Source organism: Bacillus rossius, chromosome 5 (genome assembly GCF_032445375.1).
Source record: "Bacillus rossius redtenbacheri isolate Brsri chromosome 5, Brsri_v3, whole genome shotgun sequence".
Lineage (NCBI taxonomy): Eukaryota > Metazoa > Arthropoda > Insecta > Phasmatodea > Bacillidae > Bacillus > Bacillus rossius.
Window position 1 is genome coordinate 10,730,500 of NC_086333.1, and position 26,324 is coordinate 10,756,823.

The 26,324-nt window shown below is 37.3% G+C and overlaps 1 protein-coding gene across 1 annotated transcript in view; it reads right to left on the reverse strand.

The window, feature by feature from the left end:
- LOC134531584 (uncharacterized) overlaps positions 1-26,324 on the reverse strand; it is a 916,155-nt gene that overhangs the window by 340,685 nt on the left and 549,146 nt on the right. The window contains exon 9 of the mRNA XM_063367300.1: positions 21,249-21,371. Coding sequence (XP_063223370.1) covers positions 21,249-21,371 — 123 coding nt within the window. The remainder of the gene's footprint in view (positions 1-21,248; positions 21,372-26,324) is intronic.

The window sequence follows — 26,324 nt, forward strand, 5'->3', positions numbered from 1 at the left end:
AGGGAACTGATAATGGTACACCAAGAGCATCAGTTCGCGAACCAGATAATAGGTTAGGCTTTTCCATGCCAAGCTATGGCTGCCTTAATTACATATTGATTCTAGCAATTGCAGTACTAAGGGAAAATGAAAGAGACTTTTTTTATGAAAAGGAATATGAGATATAACCTCCATTTAGTTCAGTATGCCCAGAAGTGCAACTGGAGGTAAATAACTAGTCGATTAGTATCATACTAGACAGTTGAGCCGACATCTCATGCATCAATAAAGATTTCACCAATCACCTGGATATAATGGGTAAGAAATTGCATGCCATCATAGGTGTAACTTGAATTGCAAGTCTCATAGTCAACAACTAAGTAATGTTGCACATTAATAGCTTGGGCAATGTGAATTATACCACTGCTCTAGTGGTTAAAGGGTTCGCAAAGATGTTAATATTAGGCACTGACTTCCTAACACAATACGGCATGGTGTTGGATTTTGACAAATAAACTATCTCATCTAATGACTGCAAACCACCTATAACTATTACCGTAGTTAAATGGCAACAACTGGGAAATTTTGTTGGAATGTTTCGCCTGGAACACATATGTCACAAATATTTGTAAACTACAACCCACTAATAGCGTCACCGCTATGTTCGAGGACTTTATATACACAATGTGAATTGTGAAGAACTACAGTTACTTTATAACCTGTTATGCTCATACCGAAATGTTTTCAGTGACAAACCTGGACTTAAAAGGTTTTACCAGGCAAAAATTATGGTGAAAAGTGGTGAACCATTCCACCATAAAACGTATCCCATACCAGACAAGTATATTAATAATGCTATAGATTAATTACAGTTGATTTTTTACTGGTAAAAATTAAGAGGGTAGCTAGCCTGTACGCTACACCCATGGTGTGTGTATAAAAGGATGGCACTGTAAATCTATGCTTGGATGCCAGGGAGTTGAAAAAGATTTATGTAAAGGATAGGGAAGGTCATATTCAAACGAGCGAATTCTTGCACCTTTACTAAGGTGCGAGATACCTAACTACTATGGATATATCAGCTGGATATTGGCAGATTCCACTGCATCCCAATTCTTGTCAATATACAGCATTTCTGTTTAGGAACCAGCAGCATAATTTTCAGGTACTTCCATTTGGACAATGCAGTGCTTTAGCAGATTTTACCAGATGTTTAGCAACAACATTAGCACCCGAATGTCAAGATTTTGACAGGGCTTATGCAGAAGACATATTGGTAATGTCAGCAACATACAAAGAACATCTACATTATATGTATATTGTACTGTCCAAGTTCATAAAAGCTGGAATGACTGTAAAGATCAGGAAATTACTGTTTGTTGAGAGGAACTGCCATTTTTTAGGAAACATACTAATACCTATAGAAATTAAAACATCGACTGAGAAGTTACGAGCAATCCAAGAGTTCCCAATTCCCCGGAACATTAGGCAACTTCACGAATTTCTAGGAGTCTTTGGTTTCTTCAGGAACTAGTCTGATCAATTAGCAAGAGCAGCAAGAAAAATTGCTCAAGAAAAATTGCAATGGGGATGGAAGTACGAAAAACATGCTGCATTCGTTGAACTAAAGCAAATATTTCTGGAAGAGCATGTAATACATCATCACGTTAAAGGTCTTGAGTTACGATTGTATACGGATGACCAGGGAACAAAGAAATCTGAAACTATGGCCAGCAGTATATTGAACCCTGCTGAGTACAACTATACATTTACAGAGAGAGATAGAGAGAGAGAGAGAGAGAGAGAGTTTGCGAGAGAGGCACTAGCCCTCGTATGGTGAAACCAAAATTTTCATTTGCTTCTCGGGGAAAATATAAAATTACTGACTGATTATCAGGCTCTGACATGCCTGAGAACAGAAGAAATGTTTGGGAATAGACTAATTAGATGGTACTGGACCTGCAGGAATTTGACATCGAAATACATCTCATTAAAGACACCGAGAATACTGCAGCAGACCACCTTAGTAGACTGTCTGAAGATGCTGATGACATGTATCCTGACAGAAAAACCAAGGAGTTTCTTGTTTTTCTGGAAAGATCCAAAACTATAAAGTTTATTTAAAAAATCTAAATGCCCTTCAAAATTATGATACATTATGTCAGAAAATGATACAGAAATTACATAACAGTGGGCCTACACAACCAGTTCACAGGAATGTTTGCAGATCTACATATGGTATTTTAGTTAGTCAAAAAGATGGTCAAGCACTGTTTAAGGAGCACTGGAAACCAGTAATTCCACAATCAATACAAGACAGTTACATATCAATTTAGAACATGAGGGTTCTAAGAAGTTAGTAGGGTCCATCAGCCATCAGTTGAACTGGACTAATATGTAGCGAGCAATAACAAAGGTCAAAGCTTTTTGCATCTTGTTCCAAACAATAAAACACCCACAAGAGCAACTACATTGAAGTATGCAATCCATAATATCACATACACCTTTAGAACAGTTATCAGTTGATTTATCTGGACCTCTTCCAAAGTCCAAAGCTGGAGAAAAATATATGTATGTATTACTTGATATTTTTAGCAAATATACTTAATTATAGTGGTAACAAATGCCAAAACATTTCCTGCCTGATTCAAGATGATCATTGAGGTTGTAGGTCAACTGTCATATTTCTTTATCAGATAGAGGAACCCAGTTTTCAGTGAAGTCTGGCAATTAGGTGTCAAAAAGCTAGGCGCGATACCTACAGCCTCATCTGTATGGCACCCACAAAGAAATCCCGTTAAATGCAAGATGCGGTCAACAGGTACGATGCTCCAAACATATTGTCATAATATGTACTCGAAACCAGTGTGTGCTACGACCTGTAGACACGTCTAAATTAATAATGGCGCACTCACGAGTCTTGGCTTGCTAGGTGAAGTGTCTAACTTAAACATGCCTCGGAAATTTGGTATTTTCAGTTTTTGAGCATACCTGATTAAATTTATATAAGTGACCTGATGTTTCGACAAAGAACTTAGGATTTTTTCACTCTTTTTTTTTCTCATGCCTTGACCTGCTTTGCGAGTCCGAAGGTAGAGACCTGCGCCGTTTTTTTTTTGACTAAGGCAATGGATTCCATGTTGGCATTGTGTCGTTGCGCATCCTTTAACAATTTTTGCTGGTTCTTGTAAGTGTTTACGGCCCTGGCTATGTTTGCAGCAGCAGCAGCAGCAGCAGCGATTCCGCCGAGTGTTCCAAGGGCGGGTAACAGCAGAAGTAGAAAACTGCCCTTCTTCTTGTTCCTTCGAAGACTATTCTTGAGCTTGCGGAACCTGGTCCGACGACAAGCACCCATTCCTAATTTAGTATTTGCCTTCATGATTGTGGATAAGCCCCAGTCGCGATTTTCTCTCCTGGTCCCGCGTTCGACGATTTGCTTATAATTTCGGCTTCCTGTGCCAATATCTCGTCAGCTCGGTGCCTAGATTCCCGATCCTTGCTGAGTTAATAGGTAATATCGTACTGCTTGCACGTTTCGTCGAGAAAATTAATGTCCACGTCACCATGAGCTAGGCGTTTCGATAGTTTAGTGCCTGGGCCGTAGAACCTGTAGCCGGGAATGTATAGCTTGAAAGGCAGATTATTTATCAGCGAGTTTACGAGTCCTTCTTTTGACTTGCTTGCAAAACTCATCACAGTATACTGAGCTAAAAACTATAAATATGCTGTTTATACAACTTTTTGTCAGTACAATATAAGTTCGCAAGCAAGAAATGTGTTTGCCCTTGCCATTACACAAGATGATGTATTTAGTGCAAGTGAATCACCACATGGCTTACTGTTTCCTTCTACCATACGATGAATAATGTCGGGCCCATCCAACTGCGTTCTACTGAGATTATTAGAGGAACCAAACGGTCTTAGGTTCGAAAACGTGTACCTTTATTCCAAATCGTTGCAAAAGCCAAAGTACCAGCGACTAGTTACGGTTCTACAGTCGGTGGATGGTCTGGAATATTTTCCATTTAATGATGATGCAGATGTGGTGACTCCTAGCGAAGCGAGCGTCAATTCCGTGTTTGTTTTCAACGATGTAGTGTGCGAGAAGCAAGGCATAATACAAGAGTACTTTTCCATGGACAGACACGCCAAGGTAGACTGTATTTACCTGTGTTATACGTACAGTCATATTCCAAAATATCTTATACGATACAACGCAAATGTCATAGTACTTTTTCGCACGGTTGAACTTAATTTACGTCACTATTATGACGATGACATAAACACCGACATTACTTTCCAGGAATTCAAAGACATGTGTTCCTTGTGTTGAAAAAATTAACACAGATTCCTAAATATAGTCAAGGACTGACCTATATATAAGGGCAGGTACAGACAAGGTTTCGATCAGTTTATGGACAAACATTAGTCATAGCAATTTGAACTTCGGTCGTATCAGTCGGGACTAACATACGTTCTCATGTCTCAGAGCGTGGGACGAAGGTGAAATACCATACTACCAAGTAAAAAACACTATTGAAGATTTACTATTTCAAAACGAAATAATTTATGTTTCTGGACCTGAGCAATTGTGTGAAGCACTAGTTGAAATTGGAGACCTGCAGACCGACTACGGCTGTCCTTCCCTGCGCAAGCTTAGTGCAATGTATGGAAAGCAGCCACGCGACAGATTTTAACGAGTATGTGCCTGTAAAAACTCGCAGGTAATGCATAAATAGCACTCGCAATGTTAGTAGGAGCCTGCATTTATAAAAAGTGTGTAACCATTCGTGCATTCAGTTGTCATCCGACCTGCAAGAATATGTTTACGTTTCATCCTGCCAGCGTAAGACCTAGCTTCAGCAGTGTCGAGTACAGCTACTGGGATGGTTAGTATCTACGCATATATACAGAAAACTGTGAAGAAGGCACTTGGCACTGTGCGGTTTTCGTACTTTCCTGTAACCTACAGACCAAATCAGCAGCTAATATATTGCTGCGAACCTGGAAACTATGCCGTCTATCAAATGAGAACGCGCCCAATCCTTCCTGCTAGCATCGCCGAAATAGTCGCCTCGTCTGTACTTGCAACACCAAACATGGATGTGATGCAACAGCTTGCGACCTGGATGCATCTAAGCAGAGGTCCAAACGACGTGCGTCTCATCGTAGTTCAGGCAGTGGACCTGTCTCGATAAGCACCTATTAAAAGCCCAGGTGCAGCTGTTGCCACAGACATCATCGTCCATGTCTAACCGAAGTGTTCGTCGGCACAGAAAATGACTAGCTGGAAACCTGCATTCCTGAGCCCAAGACTAGCGAACCAGTTGGAACGGGAATAGAAGAACCAGTTGGAACTGCAGTCGACGAAAAAGTACTCGGAGTCGACGAGACAGTTCTTGCAACATTAATGACTTTGCTTACTAAAATGCTTAATTTGTTAACATAATATGCATTTGTGTAATTTTTCTAAATACATGTGTAAAACTTGAACTTGTGTTTTTATTTCTAGAATCTTAAGTTACCTGAAATTTAATATGATAAATAATTAATTTTTAAAATAAGACAATATTTTGAATCATATAGTACCTATACCAGTATGCCGCAAGTATATAAGTGAGGTCCAGTCATCACTATTCTCAGTCCACCTCTGGTCTCGGTGCAGTGCAGATCGTCTTGTTTTACTGGTCTGGTGTATACGTCCACCGTTCTTGAGAACTCGGTGACTTCTTTAACGTCGACCTGGATGAATTATCTACCATTTACATAAAGGATTCACATGACCCATGCGACAACAGCAGCGACGTTGACGACATCGGAGACATGTCATCGGTGGCATTAACTGCAGACATTTCGATGCAATCTGTGATACCGGTATTGACTTGTACTGTACCTTCGGTTGAAGTTTCGACATCAACATTGCAGACTTCAACGAATGACGAACATTCATCACGACATTGCAAATACTGTGGTGCATCATTCACTACCACTTCAAGTTCACGCAAACATGATAGATGCGGGTGTCGAAATAATGTTTAAATGTTACAGTTTCAGTGATTCAAATCCAATAAACTAACTTTATGACTCGATAGCTTACATCGAAATTATAATAAAAGTTTTTGGGAAAGTTAAGTGCAAGTATAATAAACACTGTTGTTGTTTTGACTCATGTGTTGTACCAGCCAATGAGAATATATAAGTCAGGTTCAGACGACTGGACCCTCAGTTCACCTTTTGCCGCGGTGCCGTGTGGATCGGATAGTTAGACTTGCATAACATAATAGACTTGTATATAGCTATTCATGAGAACACGATGGCATCATTACCACTATTAACACTGACCTGGATCGAAGGTCTACCATCAACAGTGAGAGCCCGATGACAACGTCGTCTACAGCTACACCTACTCTCTCAACACAGCAGGAGATTTCGACGTTTGCAACATCGTCAACAGAGCAGACCTCGAATGCTTCAGAAGTTAACATTTCAGCAGTGTTACAATGGCTGTCAACAGTGCCAGTGACATTGATAAAGGAAGAAGCATCCAACGGTATTCCATAACCCAACTGTACGTACTATGACAAAATAAAAAAACTTGAAATTACGGGATTATGTAATACACAATTGTAATAATAACTCTAAATGCATTAAATATAAGTGCAAGAGGTGTTTCAGCCAATTTATACACTATTGGAGATTTAAAAGACACCTCAAGAATTGTGATAGACTGGCCGTGCATTCATCAGAATCAAGCTGTATATTTTGTGGTAAAACATTAGCAAGTATTCAAAGTACGAAACAACATGAAATATATCACTGTATTTTCAATCAAATCCACAAAATTTTCTAAGTGAAAAATGTGGAGTACTAGTGAATCGGCCTGACAAACTGAAAAGACATTTAAGGTCATGTAAAGGACTTACTTCGTACTTTAAGAAGACTCTTTAAATCTAGAAATGCTCAAGACATTAGTAATTTGCCTGTGTTTCTTTTTTACTTGTAGTGGTATAGAATTTATTAAATAAATTTGATGTTTGTAAAAGAACTTGCGGTGTTTTATCTCTCGAACCTGTCACTTTTGTGGAATTTTTATTAAAGTTATTTTTGTAATGACCAAGTATCGATTCAATATATAAATTAATGAGTGATTTTTTTGATGAATTTAAGAATATTTATTAATTTATGGGTCAATAAAAACAAATTACTAATATGGTGGTCAAAACGGCTTACTGGAGGGTATTTTTAAAGGATTTAAACCCTCTTTAAGAATTTTGAATGTGATTTATTGAAATTATTATTTTTTAAGAAAAAATAATTTTTTGCATCGCCCAGGGATTGAACAAAGGACAGTAATCAATCAGTATATTGATTGCAATTTTTTTTGGTGAATTTTGGATTTTTTCCCGCATTTCTAGCTAAATAATTATATATTTTCAGTCTGTTGCCCAAATGTCAAGATGGTGGTTGCCTCAGTAATAATAAATGATTAGTGCAATCTAGCAAGTATAAATTAAACAATCATGGTGGTATCATGATATAGTAAAAGTAAACAAGATGGTGGGCCTCTAGCAGAAGAAAACAATATGGCGGAAGTGTTGTCATACTAGCTGATGAAATATACCTTGGTATTGGTGGTGGGAGGCCAGTCTGCAGGTGGCTTCCATAGAAGGAAGATATATCGACATTTTTTTTAATTTTGGTTCTTACAAGTTTCGAGCCAAGGACTTCAAGGCCTAAGTGCATTTTTAAATATTATTTTATTAAGATTTTATTAATTCAATTATATTATAATATTTTTAATTTTTACCCAATTTATAGCATAAAAATTGTGGTTTTCCAAGATAGCGGCCGTAACAAAAAGTGCGATGGTGTTTTTTAAAGATTTTTCTTTTTTAATGAATAAATTTATTTTATTAATTTTATATATTTTCCTGAATTTATAGCACTGAATTTATGGATTTTCAATATGGCGAACATGATATAATTTAAGCTTACGATAAGTGGTGTGTGTGCCGCCAACTGTACTGCAACTTGTTATTTGTTTTGACAGATAAATTATTATTATTTTACGATGTATTTATTTTGTTTTCTCTATGTCTAATATGTTATTTATTTTCAGAAACGGTAATTTATTTTTATGTGTATCTATAAGAAAGTGACTCTTGGATTTTTCTGGACTATTTGAAATATGTATTGTTGGGACCCCTCTAAGGACTAGATTAAATTTAAGACGGTAAACGGTAAAGTTAACGCCGTTATTTTGTAATGTAAATTATTATTTTAATAATTTTTAATTTTAATTGTACGTGAAATTTTGTAATCCGCGCTATTGTTGCGTGCGGATTTCACGTTTTATTAAGGAAATAATGTAACTGATTTTCGGCCAATCTCGGGCCGCCATTTGAAAGTTAAGGCAACTGGCTTAATTTAAGAAGCTAGTAGGAAAGAGAGTTCTATAATGGCCAGCTAAGAAAGCTGTAGTTTGTGACGTCGACGGCAATAAATCCTACAATTTAGCTAATGAGCGGTAGGCATCCCGAACCGAGGATGATTAATTATGTATTCTAGGGAGTCTAGAACATAATTTAGGATTTATCTAAAAAGATAAACGACCTAGGAGTGTAAAATGTGAGTAATTAAAAGTGCCAAAAATTTGTTTCCTCCACTTATGCACATCGTCACGTAACTCCCGTTTTCCGTCACATCGTCGTCAGAAACAACTGTAAACATTAATGTTTTGAAGTAATTTGACATTATCTACGATTTAAATAATATTTTGATAAGAATTTAACTGTTTTGCACACTATTACATCGACTCAGAGGTCCTATAGATTGAGAGGCTCTGAGCTCTACCGACGACATTTCAAACCTTACTAGCCGAGGAAAATTTTATTAAGATCCATAAAAACATATAGTAAAACTGTGTAATTTCGACGAACCCGAATAAAGACTTTTGTTAAAAACTTAAACGTGCGCACCATAACTCCTGATGATTGGAATTCATGTGTGATCTATGATGCCAAGTACCAGTTAGGTTTCGAATATAATTAGTAATTAAATAAATACAATTAATTAGAGTAAACTTTGAATCCATTTTCATTTGCAATAAATAATTATATATTTTATTTGTGAGTGTTGTGTTATGTTATTGATAATTTCATTTACCCTAGTGTATGTCTATGTATATTTGTACCTCTATTTAATTAACACCTAACTGTGGCCTATATAATATCAGCACATACCATCGGAGAACCACATAAGTAATATCGATTTTTTTTACACAGTTTAACACAGCCCAACGTGTTACATGTATGTTTATCTCCATAGAAGTGGGGCCTATATATATATATATATATATATATATATATATATATACACACTGACATATAAAGTGTGTGGGTGAGAAGCAGCCGCACATAACCATTTGACAACCCAAGTGGTGCCTATTTAGTTCCCCCACACAACTATAGAGCATCCTACTCTTAGATTGCAGTGTGGAAGTAAATGGGCACATTCTCTCTCTCTCTCTCTCTCTCTCTATCACACGCCGATTGCCGTTAGCGCTGTCCTTGTTTCTTCGTGTGTTGTTGCCAAATATCAAACGAAATTAAAATTTTAATTTTTGGACCAAGCTTTTTTTCATATTGTATAGCATCTAAATATGCATCAGGCAATGCTTATTTTGAATACTTAACAATATTTTAAGTGTCCGAAAAAATTAAAAAAAAAAACATAACTTATTCACTGCGAACTGTTTTGAAGTATTCCGAGATGTTTGACATAAAAAAAACCTACATGTGTATTTCATTCAGATTTTTTTACTAAAAAATTAATGCCTTAGAACGCCACCGAACAAATGTTAAGACAAAAACTGTACAGGTTTCACTTAAATAATTTTTTTTTATATATTGAAATCCATTTTCTCACAAACTGACACATCAAAAATTGACCAGCAGAAAAGAAATTTTCTATTAAAGATAGATGGGGGACGAAAGCGTGAAAAATGTTCACAATGAATTGAATTAGTTTTTAAAAGCAGCTCCATCTCAAGTTTCCGTGGAAATAGCTGTTAAAGATGTGTCTTATCAGTACAAGAGCGCGCTGCAATAGAGGTTTCTCTCACAGGCTGCCGTCGTAAGAGGAAACAGGGTCGTGTGTTTAGATAAGTGGGGTTCTGTCCTGCGAGTAATTTCAAATACATGGCTTCCTTAGTCAACCATGTATTTCCTTAGACACGCATTTCTGAAAACCAGCCTGCCAGTTAGTATCGCGTCTCGCGACGAAGCAACGCGTTGTGTCCGGTGACTCGTTGTTACAGTTATAATTTTGACAAATTATATATTAACATACGTGATTTTTTTCTACGTTTATTTTTATTACGTACATATAAAATATGGAAGATAGAACACCGAAAAGAAATTATATCGATAGGCTACGCGGGAGGGAGAGCAAGATTGTGTTGAATGTATTTGAGTATTTTTCAAAAAAATATGAGTGTGTGCAAAGCAAATAAGGAAGCTTCCAAAGAAAACGGCTGTTCCGATCGAACCATTTACAACATAAGGACGGAACTGCAGCGACATGGTACCCTAAGTACGGCTGGTAAGGTAAAATCAAAAAGGAAAGACAAACAGAAAAATTACCGAAAACAAACTTAGGATGGCATTGTGCAGAGTGGGCTACGGCGGATTGTTCACACTTTTTTGTTTGCTAACATTCCTCCCACTTTAAATGCCATTTTAGCAAAAGTGAATAGTGACGAATCACTGCCAGATTTCTCTCATACCACCCTGCATAGGTTCCTTCACGACATTGGGTTTGAGTATTTAAGAAGAGGAAACAAGGCAACATTCATAGAACGTGACGACATAATTCGGTGGCGGCATACCTACTTGAGAGAAGTAAAAAGATTTAGGGATTTAGGAAAACCAGTTATCTATACAAATGAATATTGGGTAAATGTGGGGCTCATTGTGGAAAAGGCATGGAAAGATACAACAGTGAAGAGCGCTCGGCAGGCAGCCATTGAAGGCCTTAGATCAGGCCTTAAACCTCCTACAGGACGAGGTGGACGTTTTGCATTAGTGCATGCAGGTAATGAGAACGGTTTTGTTCAAAATGCTGCCCTTAATTTCTTGTGCAAAAGGAACACAGCTGACGGTCATTATGAAATGACTGCAGATGGGTATGGAAAGTGGTTTGCCGAACAACTTTTGCCAAACACTCCAGAGGGATCTGTTATTGTTTTGGTTAATGCGTCATACCATAGCAGGATGTGTGAACCGATTCCCGTGCAACGTTTGCGTGTGGGGGATATAAGACAGCGGCTCACGGAGAAAAGCATTCCTTATGATAAGAGGCTCTGGAAAATCGTAAAAACGATATAGGCGCGAATAAAAGCGACAAAATGGTTTACCGACGAATAAACGCTACAATCCCGTTTTTTGAATTAATTATTAAAATTTCAAGTAATATTATAATTTCCAGTATATTTTAGGTTTACCTAATATTTTTAAATAAACCATTTCTTATTATTAACGGCTTAACCTCATACAATAAAGAACCTTCTTTATTTTATGCCACTTCTTACCGTGTTTGAAGATTACCTAATAACCGGTGACGATGGCGAGCCATGTAAACAATCAACACAGTATATGAATCTTGTAAATAACACGAAACACAATTTAAAAACGCATAGGCTCGCGCGGAAACTTGGTTAACGGCAAACGTAACGTACGACCCAAACAAATGTAAGCGATTAAAGAGAGACGTTTATTTACGTGCATGAATATTTTCACGGCAAAGAAAGTGAAAACATTGAAGCGGCCATGTTTGCAAACGTGTGCGTGCTTGTGTGATATTAACACAAGAAATCAAATTATTTACTGTTAAATGACAACAACTAAAATATAAAAATGCATTAAGTTTACAACACACGCAGCTACAAAAAAAATTACGAAAATCTACTTCAGTCAAATTCGTTAGCACTTTAATGGGAAAAAAAGATGGCAGCAATGTAGCTCTATGCTTTTGTCGCTCATTTGTTGAATTTACCTAGTGTTTTCCTAATTTCCTAACCCGAAAAACAAACGGTAATCTGTGAAACTAAAATATTGCGCTGCTATTCACAATCAAATTACTGTTATTAAAGTCGGTTTTCTGTATCGCGTTCGCGTACAAAGGAGTTAGAACTATAAAATATATATATATATTTTTTTTACCATTATGGGAAGGACAAAATCTGTTACCGTGCATTCACGTGCAGAGCAATACATGTCGCACCATTTCTATGTTGACACTAACATACTTATGTGCAAAGCTTACAACATCCACATAAACTGGGAGAATAATTAAAATTAAAGCTATATAAATGCTATATGGCAAAATATAAATGCTACGAACAGCCATTATAAACGGTATTTTCCAGTGCCTCTGCTTATGATGTCAGTATGATTAAGCGGGAATTGCTACACATAGTAGGACGAGAATGGCACAAGTAAAAGAAATACAAACTTGAAGAAATAGCCAAATGCGTAGGTCGAACTGTACTTCGCTTGCCCCCGTATCATTGCGAGCTAAACCCTATTGAAATGGAATGGGCCCAAGTGAAATCATTCGTAAGACAGCATAACACAACTTTCAAGGCACATGATTTGGAGTCCTTAATAACAAAGGGTTATGACCACGTATCAAAAGAAAAATGGAAAAATTATGTACAAACTATGAAAAACATGGAAGAAGAGCTGTGGAGAGCTGACGAACTTCAAGATGATGAGGTAAGGTTTTTGATAAGTTTAGCCTCGTCCAATTCATCCCAGTCATATCCGTCACCCCAACCCCATTCTTCTGGTCAGCTCTGTGCTACTCTTATGGAAGGGGTATCAACATTGGTCAGCGGTAGCGATAGTGATTAAAAGGTATGTGATGTTATTAATTTCTTAATCAAGTTAACGTTACATTTATCGTATAAATTCCTATGAATGAAATGTGTGTGAACATATTCTTGTTGTAGGTTAAAGTTAAAAAAAATTTCTTATCAGAACAGCCTAAAGGCGCAGGAAGATTTTGATGATTATATTTCTTTAGATTAGAACAAAAAGGGATTTTTATATCCTTAACCCCATATTTTCTTTTTCCCCATGCAGTATAGGTTGCTACAAAAATATTTTAATCGAATCTTGAACATAATATGTAAAATGTATGAAATAATTACGAAGGAATTTAATAGCGGTCATGGTACAAAATTTTGAATTATTTTTCTATCCTTCTCAACACCAAGCATCTTATCAAACATTTTTTTAGACAAAGTTTTGGAAAATGATTATGATATTTACAAACAATTTAAACAGATTGGTTCGGAATTTTCCCATAACTTACTCGAACGAGAATTTCCATTACCATATTTTATTTATAATTTTGGACATGACTTGTCCAAAAATGCGGCATTTATCGGGCGCATGAAAATGTTATATATATATGGGATTTTCAGAACATAAAAGAAAACTATAAGAAATGTTCGTCTACAATAGGTAGATTTTATCTGAAATTTACATAAAAGTGGCATTAATACAAATTTATATGTGTAATAGTATAAAATATTATAAATTACGATATGATTTCTTAAAATGCTTCTTGTTCGATCCGAATTACAAAGACACACATCTCCTGAAATTCGTAATGTGTTAGAGATTTGGCAACAGCGCACGCCATAAGCCGTGTACTGCAATCTAAGAGTGGGATGGGCTATAGTAGTTTTGGTGCAATTTTAAATTTGAATTTTTTTTTCAATTTAAATAATGTCTCCAATCATTCCTCTGTTGCAAGAACTTAAACTTGTTCACCCTCCTGTACACTCCCATCCAACCTTTGTCAGACTCATCTCCCCAAATTTTCCCAGCTTTACCATTTCAATGACCCAGCAGGGCGATCCTTTTATTCACGCCTTGGACAACGGACGTCTCCTGTAATTCGTCCCCGATTCGTGACGAGGACTGCTAGAGCCTGCAAGTTCTTTGTATCGGCAAGTTCCATGACCTCGCCTGACGCGAGCACTCCTAGGCATGATCACGAATCATCTTCGCCAAAGTCACGCCTCCGGGTCTTGTAGACCACCGTTCCCACTGGCACCACAGTTTTAACCCCTTCCGCCCTCTCCAGGTTTTCCTGGAAAAACCGCCCCGGGTCATTGACTGGACGCTAAACCCGGCCAGGCTCGGCCTCGCCCCAAGGCCACGATAGTAGTACATGAAGTACATACTTATGCCATCTAGCGGCAGTTTTTAGAATCTCTTCCCCTGGGAGTTTGAGTGCTCGCGGAACGCCTCCCCTCTGGTGTCTCCCGCAGTAATCAGTTAAAGTAGTTACTTCCCAAGCCACCAGAGAGCTGGCTCAGTCCTTCCCGTAAGCCCAATGCTGCTACCAGCGACCCGCACTAGTCAATCTTTACTCAATTCAGCCACACCTCAGTAGGTTGCGCTGACATCGGGCAGTACCAACAACTTCGAGATATCGAAGTCTGCCTTCCTCGACAAGCACCTCGGTAATGTTCGGAACCTTTCGGTTCGAGAGCCGAAAGCCTACCCCCCTCCCCCCATCTTTCTTCCGTTAACATCGCTTTTAATTACGAGTATCGGCCATCCCTAACTTACTGCACTGCGCGCCGCGATTCAGGACTGACTGTATAGAACCAGACGTCATCGGACGCCTCTACGTGTTGTTCTCTTAAGATGTGATCAGATTAGACAAGGGATGTTTCCCACCATATTAGTGTATAGGCATTAGTCAGTCCACGTAAATTTAGCTAAAGTAGTAATGTATTAGTCATCGTAGATAATTTTTCTTTGAGAATCATGGATCATCCGCGTCGCGCTCGTCTGCTCAACCAGCGGGCAGGCCCTGGAAGACATCACCCTGTTTGGTGAGTTTTTAGCACCACCCCTCCCCCACCTGTCATCGTAACTAGAAGGCATTTTCTGCCTATTCCACCTACTGTCTGTGATTCAGCCCTAAACATGGGTGTTTGGATCTGTTTACAGACAGGGACCAAGTAACAGAGTACAAGTGCTGGACCAAGGCACCGAGTACCGAACCCGGGTACTTTTCCAAGGACCGGATCAGCCTTCATCGGGGCAGATGACCCAGGCCCTCTGACATCTCGTCAGCTGTCCCACTACATCCTACAATCTCCAAAACACCAGCCTTTCAATTTTTTATGCCTTTTTCGGACTAGCATCTAACCACGACATATCTTCGATCTGAAATCAAGAGCCTCACTAAGATAATTTAATTTGTTTACTTATTAGTAACTTGAACTAAAAATTTGTTAAATCTACTTATGTTAATTCTCAAATAAAGGCCGGTCCATTCTTGTATTCATTCTTGTATTAATGTAATATCATTTCCATGTTGTATATGCTTTCTGTTAATTAACTCACATGATGTAGCTCTATATTATGACAAGTAATCAAAAGTAAAATAAAAAACAGAGAAACCAACGCCTGGACGAAATCATTGTTTTACCTTCTGGAACCAAAAGATCCACTCGTTCCCCTCGGTCATCAGGTGAGAGTGACGAGGCGGGACGGAAGCCACCATTTTTTTGGACTATCAGGTTAGAACGAAGGACTCCGAGCTTGAATTTTTTTACAAATTTTAAATTTTTATTCATTAAAATTGGATAATAAATAAATATTTTCAAGATGGTGATGGTAACGGAAATTGCAACGGTGACGTCAAAATTCAAAATGGAGGATTAAAATGGCGGATGTTCGAGAAAACAAAATTATGTCATCCAAGATTGCAGATCCAAGATGTCGGATCCAATATGGCCGCCAAGGTCAAGTCAAAGGTCAAGGTCATCCAATATGGCCGCTGTGATGTCACAATCCAATATGGCGGAAAACACCACAACACCACAGCCTGAAGCCTGGCGCCGGACCGGAGCAGTGGCAGCATTTGGAGCATTTGGAGATGTTGGCCAATTGAAGCAATGGGAGCACTAGAGCTCTTGGAGCAAATGTAGCTTTGGAGCTCTTGGAGCAATTGGGTAAGTTGGAGCTATTGGAGCACTTGTAGCACTTGGAGCTGTTGGAGCAAATGGATCATTGGAGCTCTTGGAGCATTGGAGCTCTTAGAGTATCGAATCACTTGGAGCAATTATAGCTGTGGGATATGTTGGAGCTGTTGGAGCATTGGAGCAGTTGGCGAGATCGTATCCCTGTGACGAGGTCGTATCACACCACATCGAATTTTCATCCAAAAGTGCTTTATTTAGGCAAAAACATATCCTGTGTGTGTATTGCATGTTCATTGCATATGCTGTATGCGTACTGTGTGTCCATTGTGTGAATAGTGCGTTTTTACTCTGTGTACAGTGTGTTTACTGTGTGTCAAATGCGTGTCCAGTATGTGTGTACTGTGTGTGTTCAATATGTGTGTACTATTTGTGTTCAATGTGTGTGTACTGTGTGTTCATTGCATGTCCAGTGTGTGTACTCTGTGAACTGTGTGTTTCCTGTGTGTCCAGTACGTGTCCAGTGTGTGTGTGTACTGTGTGTGGCCAGTGCGTGTATTTTTTGTATTGTGTGTTGTTTACTTGTGTTGAATGCGTGTTGTTTCGTTAGCTGTGCGTGGTCAAATTTGTGGCTGATCCTGAATATTTACTGGTTCAAAACCTCTTAATATTGATAAAACATTCATCAGGTATTCTTGGTCCTTTAGTAAGCATAAAACATGTTTCGTCGTGGTCTTATTTCTTGTAATTGAATTCATCGATACTTTAGGTCTGAAAGTCTAGAGTCATTTTCTTGGCTGCTTGAAATATGTTTATTAGCTATCGACGAAGAAGGTCTTCTACTTCGGAAATTTCTCGCTTATAAGTCTGACATTGTACACGACCTTTTCTCAAGGTCCGAAGACATTCGGTCTATACATATCAAATTATACATGAACTGTTTGGAATGTATTTCATGCATCGAAAAAAAATCTATGCTAGGTAGCGCGACAACATATTTAATTCTCTGGACAGGTATATTGTCTAGTATTGTTTTTCGTAGATTGAATTATTAATAAAGTCCGCGAAAGGTAATAGGAAACTGAATTTAATATTTATTTTAAGCTTTAGTTACTCTTATCTTTGGCTGAGAATCAAACCAAGGATGGAAATCGCGTCAATCATTATTATTTGTTGATATTTAGAATGTTTTCAGAATTTATAGGCCAATAAATACAAATTTCCGATATGGTGGTCATATCGGCTTACTGTAGACTGGTAGGTCTATGAGGATATAAAGCCTTTTTTAGAATTTTGAATGTGATTTACTTAAAAGGTATTTTTTGACTACACTAATTTTATTGAACTGTTGAAGTATCAGAAAAAGGAGAGGAAGTCGAAAATGGAAAACCTCTCTAAAGATCGCTCTCCCTAGTGGTAAAATCAGTAACTACCTCGGGCCCTACTTTAGTTCCTACCGTGTCTTACAGATGGCACACCGAGGCTGCGCTATGGTTGCGGGCATGGACACCTTAGAAGGAACTCGATGGGGAGGAGGTTAGAGCAGCAGCAGAAGAAGGGGGTAGAAGAGTGCGCCCTAGAAGGGCCCGCGGTTCTCACCACGCCTGTGTTTCGGCCGAGCTGGAGGGACGGAGCAGCACCGAGACGGGAGACGTGCCCGTGATGCTGTAGGAGTGAAGGAACTACTCCTTTGTACGTGTAGAGGTGAAGCACTGCCAAGGCAACATTTAAGGAAAAGGGTGTTACGGAAAATGCTGCAACTGACCAGCCTGGATAGCGGCCCAGCCCCCAACGGGGTAAGAAGATTTGATGGCACAAACTTCATCAAATGGTGGGGCTTCCCATGTTGCTTTAATTCGCAGATGCGGAAATCGAGGAACACTAAAGGCTTGAATTAATTTGTTTGTTTGTTTTTGTAGTAGTGCAGAATTTACGAAAATAAATATTATTCGTAAAAAAAAGTGATGTTTTACTTTTTGAAACCCTATATTTTTATGGTAAAACATTACATTTGATTGGTATTTAATGAAACAAATTTTGGCATTGAGCAAGGTTTGAACGATAAATGGGAATGGACATTAACAGTAGAATACTAAATGAAAATCGAAATATAGTTTCCCGCCTGGAACAGGGTCGATCTCAGGAGCCGGCTGCTGTACCCGAGGGACAGACCTGTCATTCCGGCGAGCCTGGAGAATGCGTGAGGTGAGGTGTGATGAGGTGGGGTATGGAGCATCAACGGAATGAATTGCTCAGGGAAACGGATCTGCCTCGAGAAACCCCACCTGCCATGGCATCGCCGGCCACGTTTCCCACTTGCAAAAATCTGGGTTCGAGCCCACCGTTAATCGAAACTTGGTCGCCTTGGTATGAGGCGAGTGTTCTGATTACTTGACAACCGCGTCTCCTAAATTTTCGAAAGATGTTTCGAATTTTTCCAAATTTTTTTGGAAAATAATAATACATTTTTAACACGGCGGCCATGATGGCTGACAAGATGGGGGCCTCTACTACTTGGTTACTGACACTACTGTTTTCTAATGGATGATTAAAAAAAATATGTTGGTAGCACACTCTAGCAGTCGACAAGAAGAACGAATGTCGCGGATCCAAATTGACTGCCAAAATGTCACACTGATGGAGGTTGTATTAATATCAGTAGTGCGGGTTAGTTTTAGTGAGGAAAATAATGAGGAAGAATCCCTGGTAACTTTTTAAAATTGCCCTTGGTGGGAATCGAACCCAGTACTTCTGAAATCAATGGCTAACAATTTTTTTATCAAAATTGTATTAACTTTTAAATTTAATTCCGAATTTTAATTTTTTTTGGAAACGATTGGTTAAAATTTAATGATTTAAAAGATAAGGACAGGGGTCAAGGTGGAGGTCATGACTTCAGAGAGGGCCTTGTGAGTATAAGGCCCCTTTTTGAGGAATATGGCCCCTCTCTAAGGAAAATAACTCTTCTCTGATATTATCTCTATCTGAGGAAATTTAGCCCCTTTGGAGATTTTAAGGAAATAAATATGAATATTTATCTCAAAATAGGTAAATTTGTAGTCATTTTGAGAAATTTTATTTGTTTTTGGAGACTTTTAAGAAACATTTTGCCACCATGACGTCACAATCCAAATGGCGTTCGGTTCCTGGGCTCCTCGGCCTGAATCCGGACACAAGAGCTGCTATTTTAACTATACTACTTGTGAGCTTAGAATTATTTTAAGAATTTAAGAATAATATTTAAGTATGTTTATGTGGTATTTATAACTTACCCTATTTTCAACCAAAAAATTTAAAAATAAAAATATCTCAATTTCTATGTTGTTAAGTACATAATAATGGCTTCGTTTCTTATCTACCTACTAGTAAATTATAAAGCATGCCTTTTTTACATAAAATCAAACCTACACTCTTAACCACATTTAGGAATAGAAATAAATAAAAGGGGAAAGGAGATGAGGTTAATCTTTTGTTTACAATCCCTACCTAATATGATAGTTTCTGCATGAATAGCTTTAAATATATGTTTTTATTACTAGCCAATATTTAGTGCTTTAGTTCCTTTTAGGGATGAATTTTTGTTATGTCATACAGTATAGTGTTTAAGCAAGCCAAATAACTTACAAAAAGTTTAATCAAAATTGGTTTAGTTTTTTTTAGGTTACGGCGGAATTAATAGAAGTATTATTTATATATTTACATTAGTTTATTTAAGAACTTTAACAACATTCTTATAACTAATTTTATGTTATTAAAAAACTAAAATTCTTAATTTACAATCAATTTTGTTATTCGTATATTACTATAAGTGGGTAAAACAGGCCCAAAAAGTAAATTGCAATTAATTAACATGAGTTTTATTATCTACAAACAATTTTGTTATTCGTATATTACTATAAGTGGGTAAAACAGGCCCAAAAAGTAAATTGCAATTAATTAACATGAGTTTTATCATCTACAAACAATTTTGTTATTCGTATATTACTATAAGTGGGTAAAACAGGCCCAAAAAGTAAATTTCAATTAATTTGCATGAGTTTTATTTATTAACTAATATGTAGGCCTACACTTTTATTTTAGTTACAATTTAACCAATTAATTACTCTTTCATTACGTCCACAGAATACCACTCTCCCCACTGGAGCTCCGCTTGACAGTGGCTCGTCTCTTACCAAGCAACTGTTCCAACACACTGCCTCGCACTACTCACTCATCCGTCAGACAAACAACACAGTCGTGGCTGCTTCGGTCTCCGATGCACACGAAGCCCATCACTCTATTTGCACTATCGCTCACCAAGGAGTCACTCCGAGGATACGACGGCATCGCTCACACACTCGCCTCCGTCACTCACACTACTCGCCGCAGGACGGCTTTCGTCTTAAATACCTGCAAAGTCTCGACCTGGATACATCTCGTTGCCATTCCAAGTGTCACATCATCAGAATACCTGACTTAATACGTGAAGTTGCGATATGAATGACGTGTTAGTTACGGCACTTGATGCAGACGGGGCTCCGGGAACGTGCCGAACACTCGATAAACAGGGAGAGAGGCGCCGCTTCTAATGAACTACTGCAGAGGGACTGGCGCTAACTGACCGGGACGTGGGTCTCCCTTGGACCCCCGCTTGGCAGTGTTTCACCGGGCCGACTCGCCTGCCTCGTTGTCTCGCCTCTAGTATTCTCGTAACAATACATTTAATACCTAAACTTGTGATTATGTAAGCTCCAGTTAAATTGTAACAGGCACATTAGTTTTTCACCGATACCATGGTTCCTAAAATCATCTAAAGGATTTGAAAGTTGAATGAATGCTGTGATTTTTAGAATATGGGCAAATCGATCGGAAATTTTTTATCAATGTCCTAGAAAATAAATTTTTCCTTACCATTTGAAAAAATCGTTTGGTCGACCTCCCAAAATAAATAAATGTTTATATTTTTTGATAATAGTCTTATTTTGATTTTAAAATTGTGCTAGCAGTATTGCATTACTTTATTGAATTACATCTTATGTGAAAATTTTTGAGGTAAATGTTTAACTTTTCCATTATCAGATACAACATGAAAATGTAACATCACAAAATTTCCAGTATTAAAGATGTCTTCGAGAGCACTTATTCGATGAATAAATTGCCGTGAATCATGACAGAAAATACATTTAGCCATCACCCTTATCACACGAGCGTGATTAGCTATCATAGAACATGGCGTGGAACACACCAGCTATTTAGAGAGGACATTGACTAGACTCACCTGATAAATGTTGTTGAAGCCAGGGTGGTCCAGGTCGTGGCAGATGCACGAAGTAAGCAATATCAGGCACTCCAAGTCACCTATCTTGCTTGGCAAGTCCACACACCACATAATGGCGTACATCTGCAAAATGCCAGCCCACACATTTAATTCTATTGCTGCTGTGCTACCATATATACGCACACTGGTTTTATTTATTCAAAAATTACCCAAAACAACTATTTTAAGTCACATGAATCTTCCTTTAAAAGTCGTTTCAGTTGATGTTTTATATGTAAATTAGACCCGTATATCAAATTAAAATAAAAATGCCACGAACTGTGTGTTTTATAAATATATATTCAATGTTGGGGTAATTCATATAAATAAAATGTAAGCGAGTCTTATAGTACTCGCCAGATATGTGTACAATGTAACCTCAGTAACGAGCAAAATTCATATGTTCTAATGTTGCAAATAAACTTATAAAACGAAAATCTGACACAACTTTTAACGTAAAAATTCTTCAAATAATGCCGAGCTTGAAAAGTAAACGCAAATTGTGTTCTCGGCTACATTTATTGACGCGAACCCCATATATTTTCCACACTCGCCACTAAAATTCACTGCCGGAACAACTAAGCCGACTATTGAATTATTTGACTAGCAGGCCGAAATGTTAAACTAAATAATGAAACGGCTGCGATAAAAGCAATTAAGGATTTAAAAAATACTGAACCCCGGCTAACATCTAATTTTTGATAAGGAAATTTATTAAAATACTGCCCATCTTGTTCAAATTTATTTAACAGTTAATAGTATAAAATTAATTTTTGTCTGTATGAACTATGGTGGGTGGACGCGAATAACATGTAGTTTCCACACCTGCCACTAGAATTCGTTGCCAGAGCAGCTACGTTGACTATCAAATCATTTGCTGTGTAGAGCGATAGACTATATAATGAAACGGCTCCAATAAAATTTAAAAAAAAAATGAAAAAAAAAACTAAACCCCCTGGCTTAGGAACTGATTTTTCACAAGGAATTTTATCAAAATGTTATTCATCTTGCGAAATTAATTAAACATTTAATACTGTAAAGTTTCCGTTAGCTTTGTGAACTTTGATTGGCGCCGTTCACCACAGATGGCAGCAGCGTGGCTACACATATTCGTTCCATACACAAAATTACTCTTACCAAATGCCATACACCGAGAGATGAAATATTACACTACGTGGGATTTGCGTTCAGGTAATACTTTCTACATCCACTACTATTTCTCTGTCACACCGCGACGATATATTTACATTCAGAAGTTGAAAAAGCTACGGCACACGTTAACAAAGCAATCGCAAACGTTGTTTAGGTCAGTTTTACTTTATTCTTAATGCAATGATATAACTGCAACATAACCTAGGTGTGTAAACACGTGATTTACCATTGTAGCATTTAGCCTAAGATTAAGCATTTAAAAGTTTGTGTTTCCAAAAGAATTACGTAAGTTTTAATATAGGTAGGGATAAGAATATCTTACAAAACAACTGGGGAAAAATTATACCAGTGAAGTTTTAACAGTGCCGGCCCAACAGGTGAGGAAGAGGTCCCATCCATGGTAAGGGAACTTAATCTCACTATAAACATATCATTATTCATGCTCCTCTTCCTTCCCCCACATACAGAAAACCTGAACAGTTGGCATGCCCCTGAGTCATACAATAGTTACTCATTCTAATACTTTGTACATGGCTAAACTTAAAATTAGGAATGAACGTTAGTGTTATAATTTAAACTATTTTGTTTTATAATTGAACTATTTTGTATACAAAAAAGACATTGTGCACTAGGGAACACACATTAGAAATTACTTATATGGCATTATTAAAATTTAACCTGGAACATTTTAGAACATATATTATAACACTATATATATGTTTATATATTTGTGCTTGCTTAAACGACTCAAATCACCCGTAAATATTTTATATATCCAAACCTTTAGGTACCCAATTGAGCTGTTGGAACATTAAGAGTGAGCGTTAGTTAAATTTTTTGCTACAGATTGGAACGCAATTTTGACAAAAGTTTTATTTAGCTACTGTTGTTGTATGTACGTAGTTTCGAAATTTTTCATAACATTTTAAATGAGATATTAAACATTAAGTTTTAATAATTTTAAGCAGTTTTATTCAGAATTTTAAAAAGTCTCGTGTCTCACGAATTAACTATACATGCATGTAACCTTCTTGTTTACCAAAATAAAATTTCGTTTTAATAGGTGCAATATTTCTATCATAAAATAATCAAATTATAAATCTCTGTATAATTTAGAAGTGCAGTATTTCATTAAATCGCCTCTTACATGTTACTAACATAATGTAGAGAGATGGGGTGAATCCCGTATAGAGACAAAGCACCATGGATATTTGTTAAACTAAAATATGTCAGAGCTATATCAGGGAAAGCCAAACGATGATAAGCTAATATTACCAATTTTTCACAAGTAGCGAGTGCAGACGTCTGTGAAACGTTTTCCACCTAAGTTCGTATTCGACGAATCAAAATGGAAGTTAAACTATATACAGTAGAAAGAATACCTCATCGTTTGATACCTAACATATGTCTGTGCACTGCCTGGAAACTCTAATCGAAGGTTTGTTGAAAGTCCAATATCGCGTTGTTTTTGGAATTTTACACGCAGCCGTTTAAAAATAATACGCACTGAAGAGCGCTGAACAGGCTGCTAAGGATTGAGCAGTGGGAACTTCCCTGAACCAGGTACTACCTGCACGGGAGGCGCGGAAAAGTACCATAATGGAAAACTACCATAGTGGAATTTTCCCCTTGGCCTTTTCGAAACCGGGGGGAAAAGTACCATATTGGAAAACTACCATAAGTTAAAAGGACGAGGGGGAAAACTGCCATATTTTCGTATACACTCCATGAAATAAGTACCACGGCCTTGCTCTCAGAGTAGTGTATAGAATACGTCGCTAGGTAGCGCTGGCAACACCAGCAGTTTATTTGGTTCACTTAAAAGTCTACAGATAGCACTTCTGACGGCGAATTTAAGGAATATGGTAGTTTTCCATTATGGCATTTTTCCCCCCTGTTCCTTGGAGGCCGAGGGGAATTCTGCCATTATGATAGTTTTCCATCATGGCATTTTTCCCCCCTGTTCCGCGGAGGCCATGGGGAATTCTGCCATTATGGTAGTTTTGCATTATGGCATTTTTCCCCCTGTTCCGTGGAGGCCGAGGGGAATTCTGCCATTATGGTAGTTTTCCATTATGGCATTTTTCCCCTTGCAACAAAGGGGACCAGGTGGAATTCTTCCATTATGGTAGTTTTCCATTAAGGTACTTTTCCCCCGCTCTAGTAGATGGCAAGGGGAAAACTACCATAAGGGAAAAGTACCATAAAGGAAAACTAAAATATTTCTTATTAACTACAGTATTCATCTGTTAATTCAATATATATACTTTTTAATACAGTTATATGTACTTTCTATACATAAGTATTTATAATTATGTATATTTAAAATTATATAGTCAAATTTCTAATTTTCTAGCTAACTCGGTTTTTTATTATAGTGAAACCAGAAATTTTATTTTATTTGTAAGTATTTAGTGTGAAAATTATACAGTCAGCTAAATGCTTAAACCAGAAGTGTACCTATGTATTTTGGTTACATTTTTTTTTCTTTTTTTAATCTTTTTGTTGGTAATAAATTATAAAATTAAACATATCGCTGTTGGCAATCAAAGTTTCGTTTTAATGGGCTTAAAACCCACCAAATTGTAACTATGACCGTAGGTAGGCTGTCTTTTAAGAAAAAATATTTGCAGGCAGAGTAAGATATAAAATTTAAGATTTTTATAGAAATTTTTCTGAGGGGAAGTGTGGTCGCACACGGAAAATTTTTTCTCACAAATATTGGGCCGAAACCATATTTCTTACGTCTATTCGTGGACAGTTATTATTATGTTATTTTACGTGTTCTTAGGTTAATTTGACATGTATGAAAATTAACCCATTCTCTAACACGGCTTATAATGGTCTTAATATGTGTTTAAAAAAGTAGCTACTCTATAATTATGCATATTATGTGGCCGTTTTTATTTATCTAATTAATAAGTTTAATATTTATTAAAAATAAACAATGAAATAATTTATTTCTGTTAACAAATTTAAAATAGATAGGAAACTGTAGATGTAAGACAATTCTGGGGGTATGGGGAATGATCCTTCTCCCTTCGACTAAACCCTACATTTCCTGTATGTGCACTTAATAATAAAAACTGCCTTAATATATTAGTGCTCTTTATTCATATGGCGAGGTTCATTATTTCTGTACGAGCCCCCGGCATGACTAAAATATGAGCACAGAGTCGGTACTAAATAGTTTGGGACCACTATCATTATGTCTTAAAAATTGGCGCACAAATGTGTGGTCTAAAATTGTATCTTTACTTTCGCTTCCGAAAACCATGGGAAGGTTAAAATTCAAGAGAATAGTTTACGATAATGTTGCCCATTATCTTTCGGATGGCTTTAAAAATCAAACTCAATACTTTAATAAAATTGTAATGCTACCGACTTGGTTTCACTTATGTGGCAAATGCAACGAATTTTAAATGGAGATGTCATGACACAAAGTTGAAGCACAATTTTGACTATAGAATTTGGCCTTTGTGTTTTCAGTGAAAAGTGTTGGAAGTAATGTATTTCTGACCACTAAAAGTATTATTTTTGTTATTACATATTAAATTAAATTAAAAATACCTATTGCAATACTTTCATTATACTCCAATTTCCAAAATAATCCAGTTTATTTACCTCTCGAATAAATGTCGTCGTAAAAGTTTTCCATAAATTTTTGTTACGAATTGTAACCTCCTACTAAACGAGGTATGGGTGAAATGTTACATTATATCGTCCTCAGACACTGCAACGAATGTCTGTCTTTCAGCTAGTGTTTTTGAAGTTAGTTTAACCTGGCCAGTAACCGTGGCTGCTAGGATACCTACAAGCCTTTAATTTGTGTATAAGTAGTGTATATTGGGGGCTCCGGGCCCAGGCGCCAAGCGCTGGTTTTGG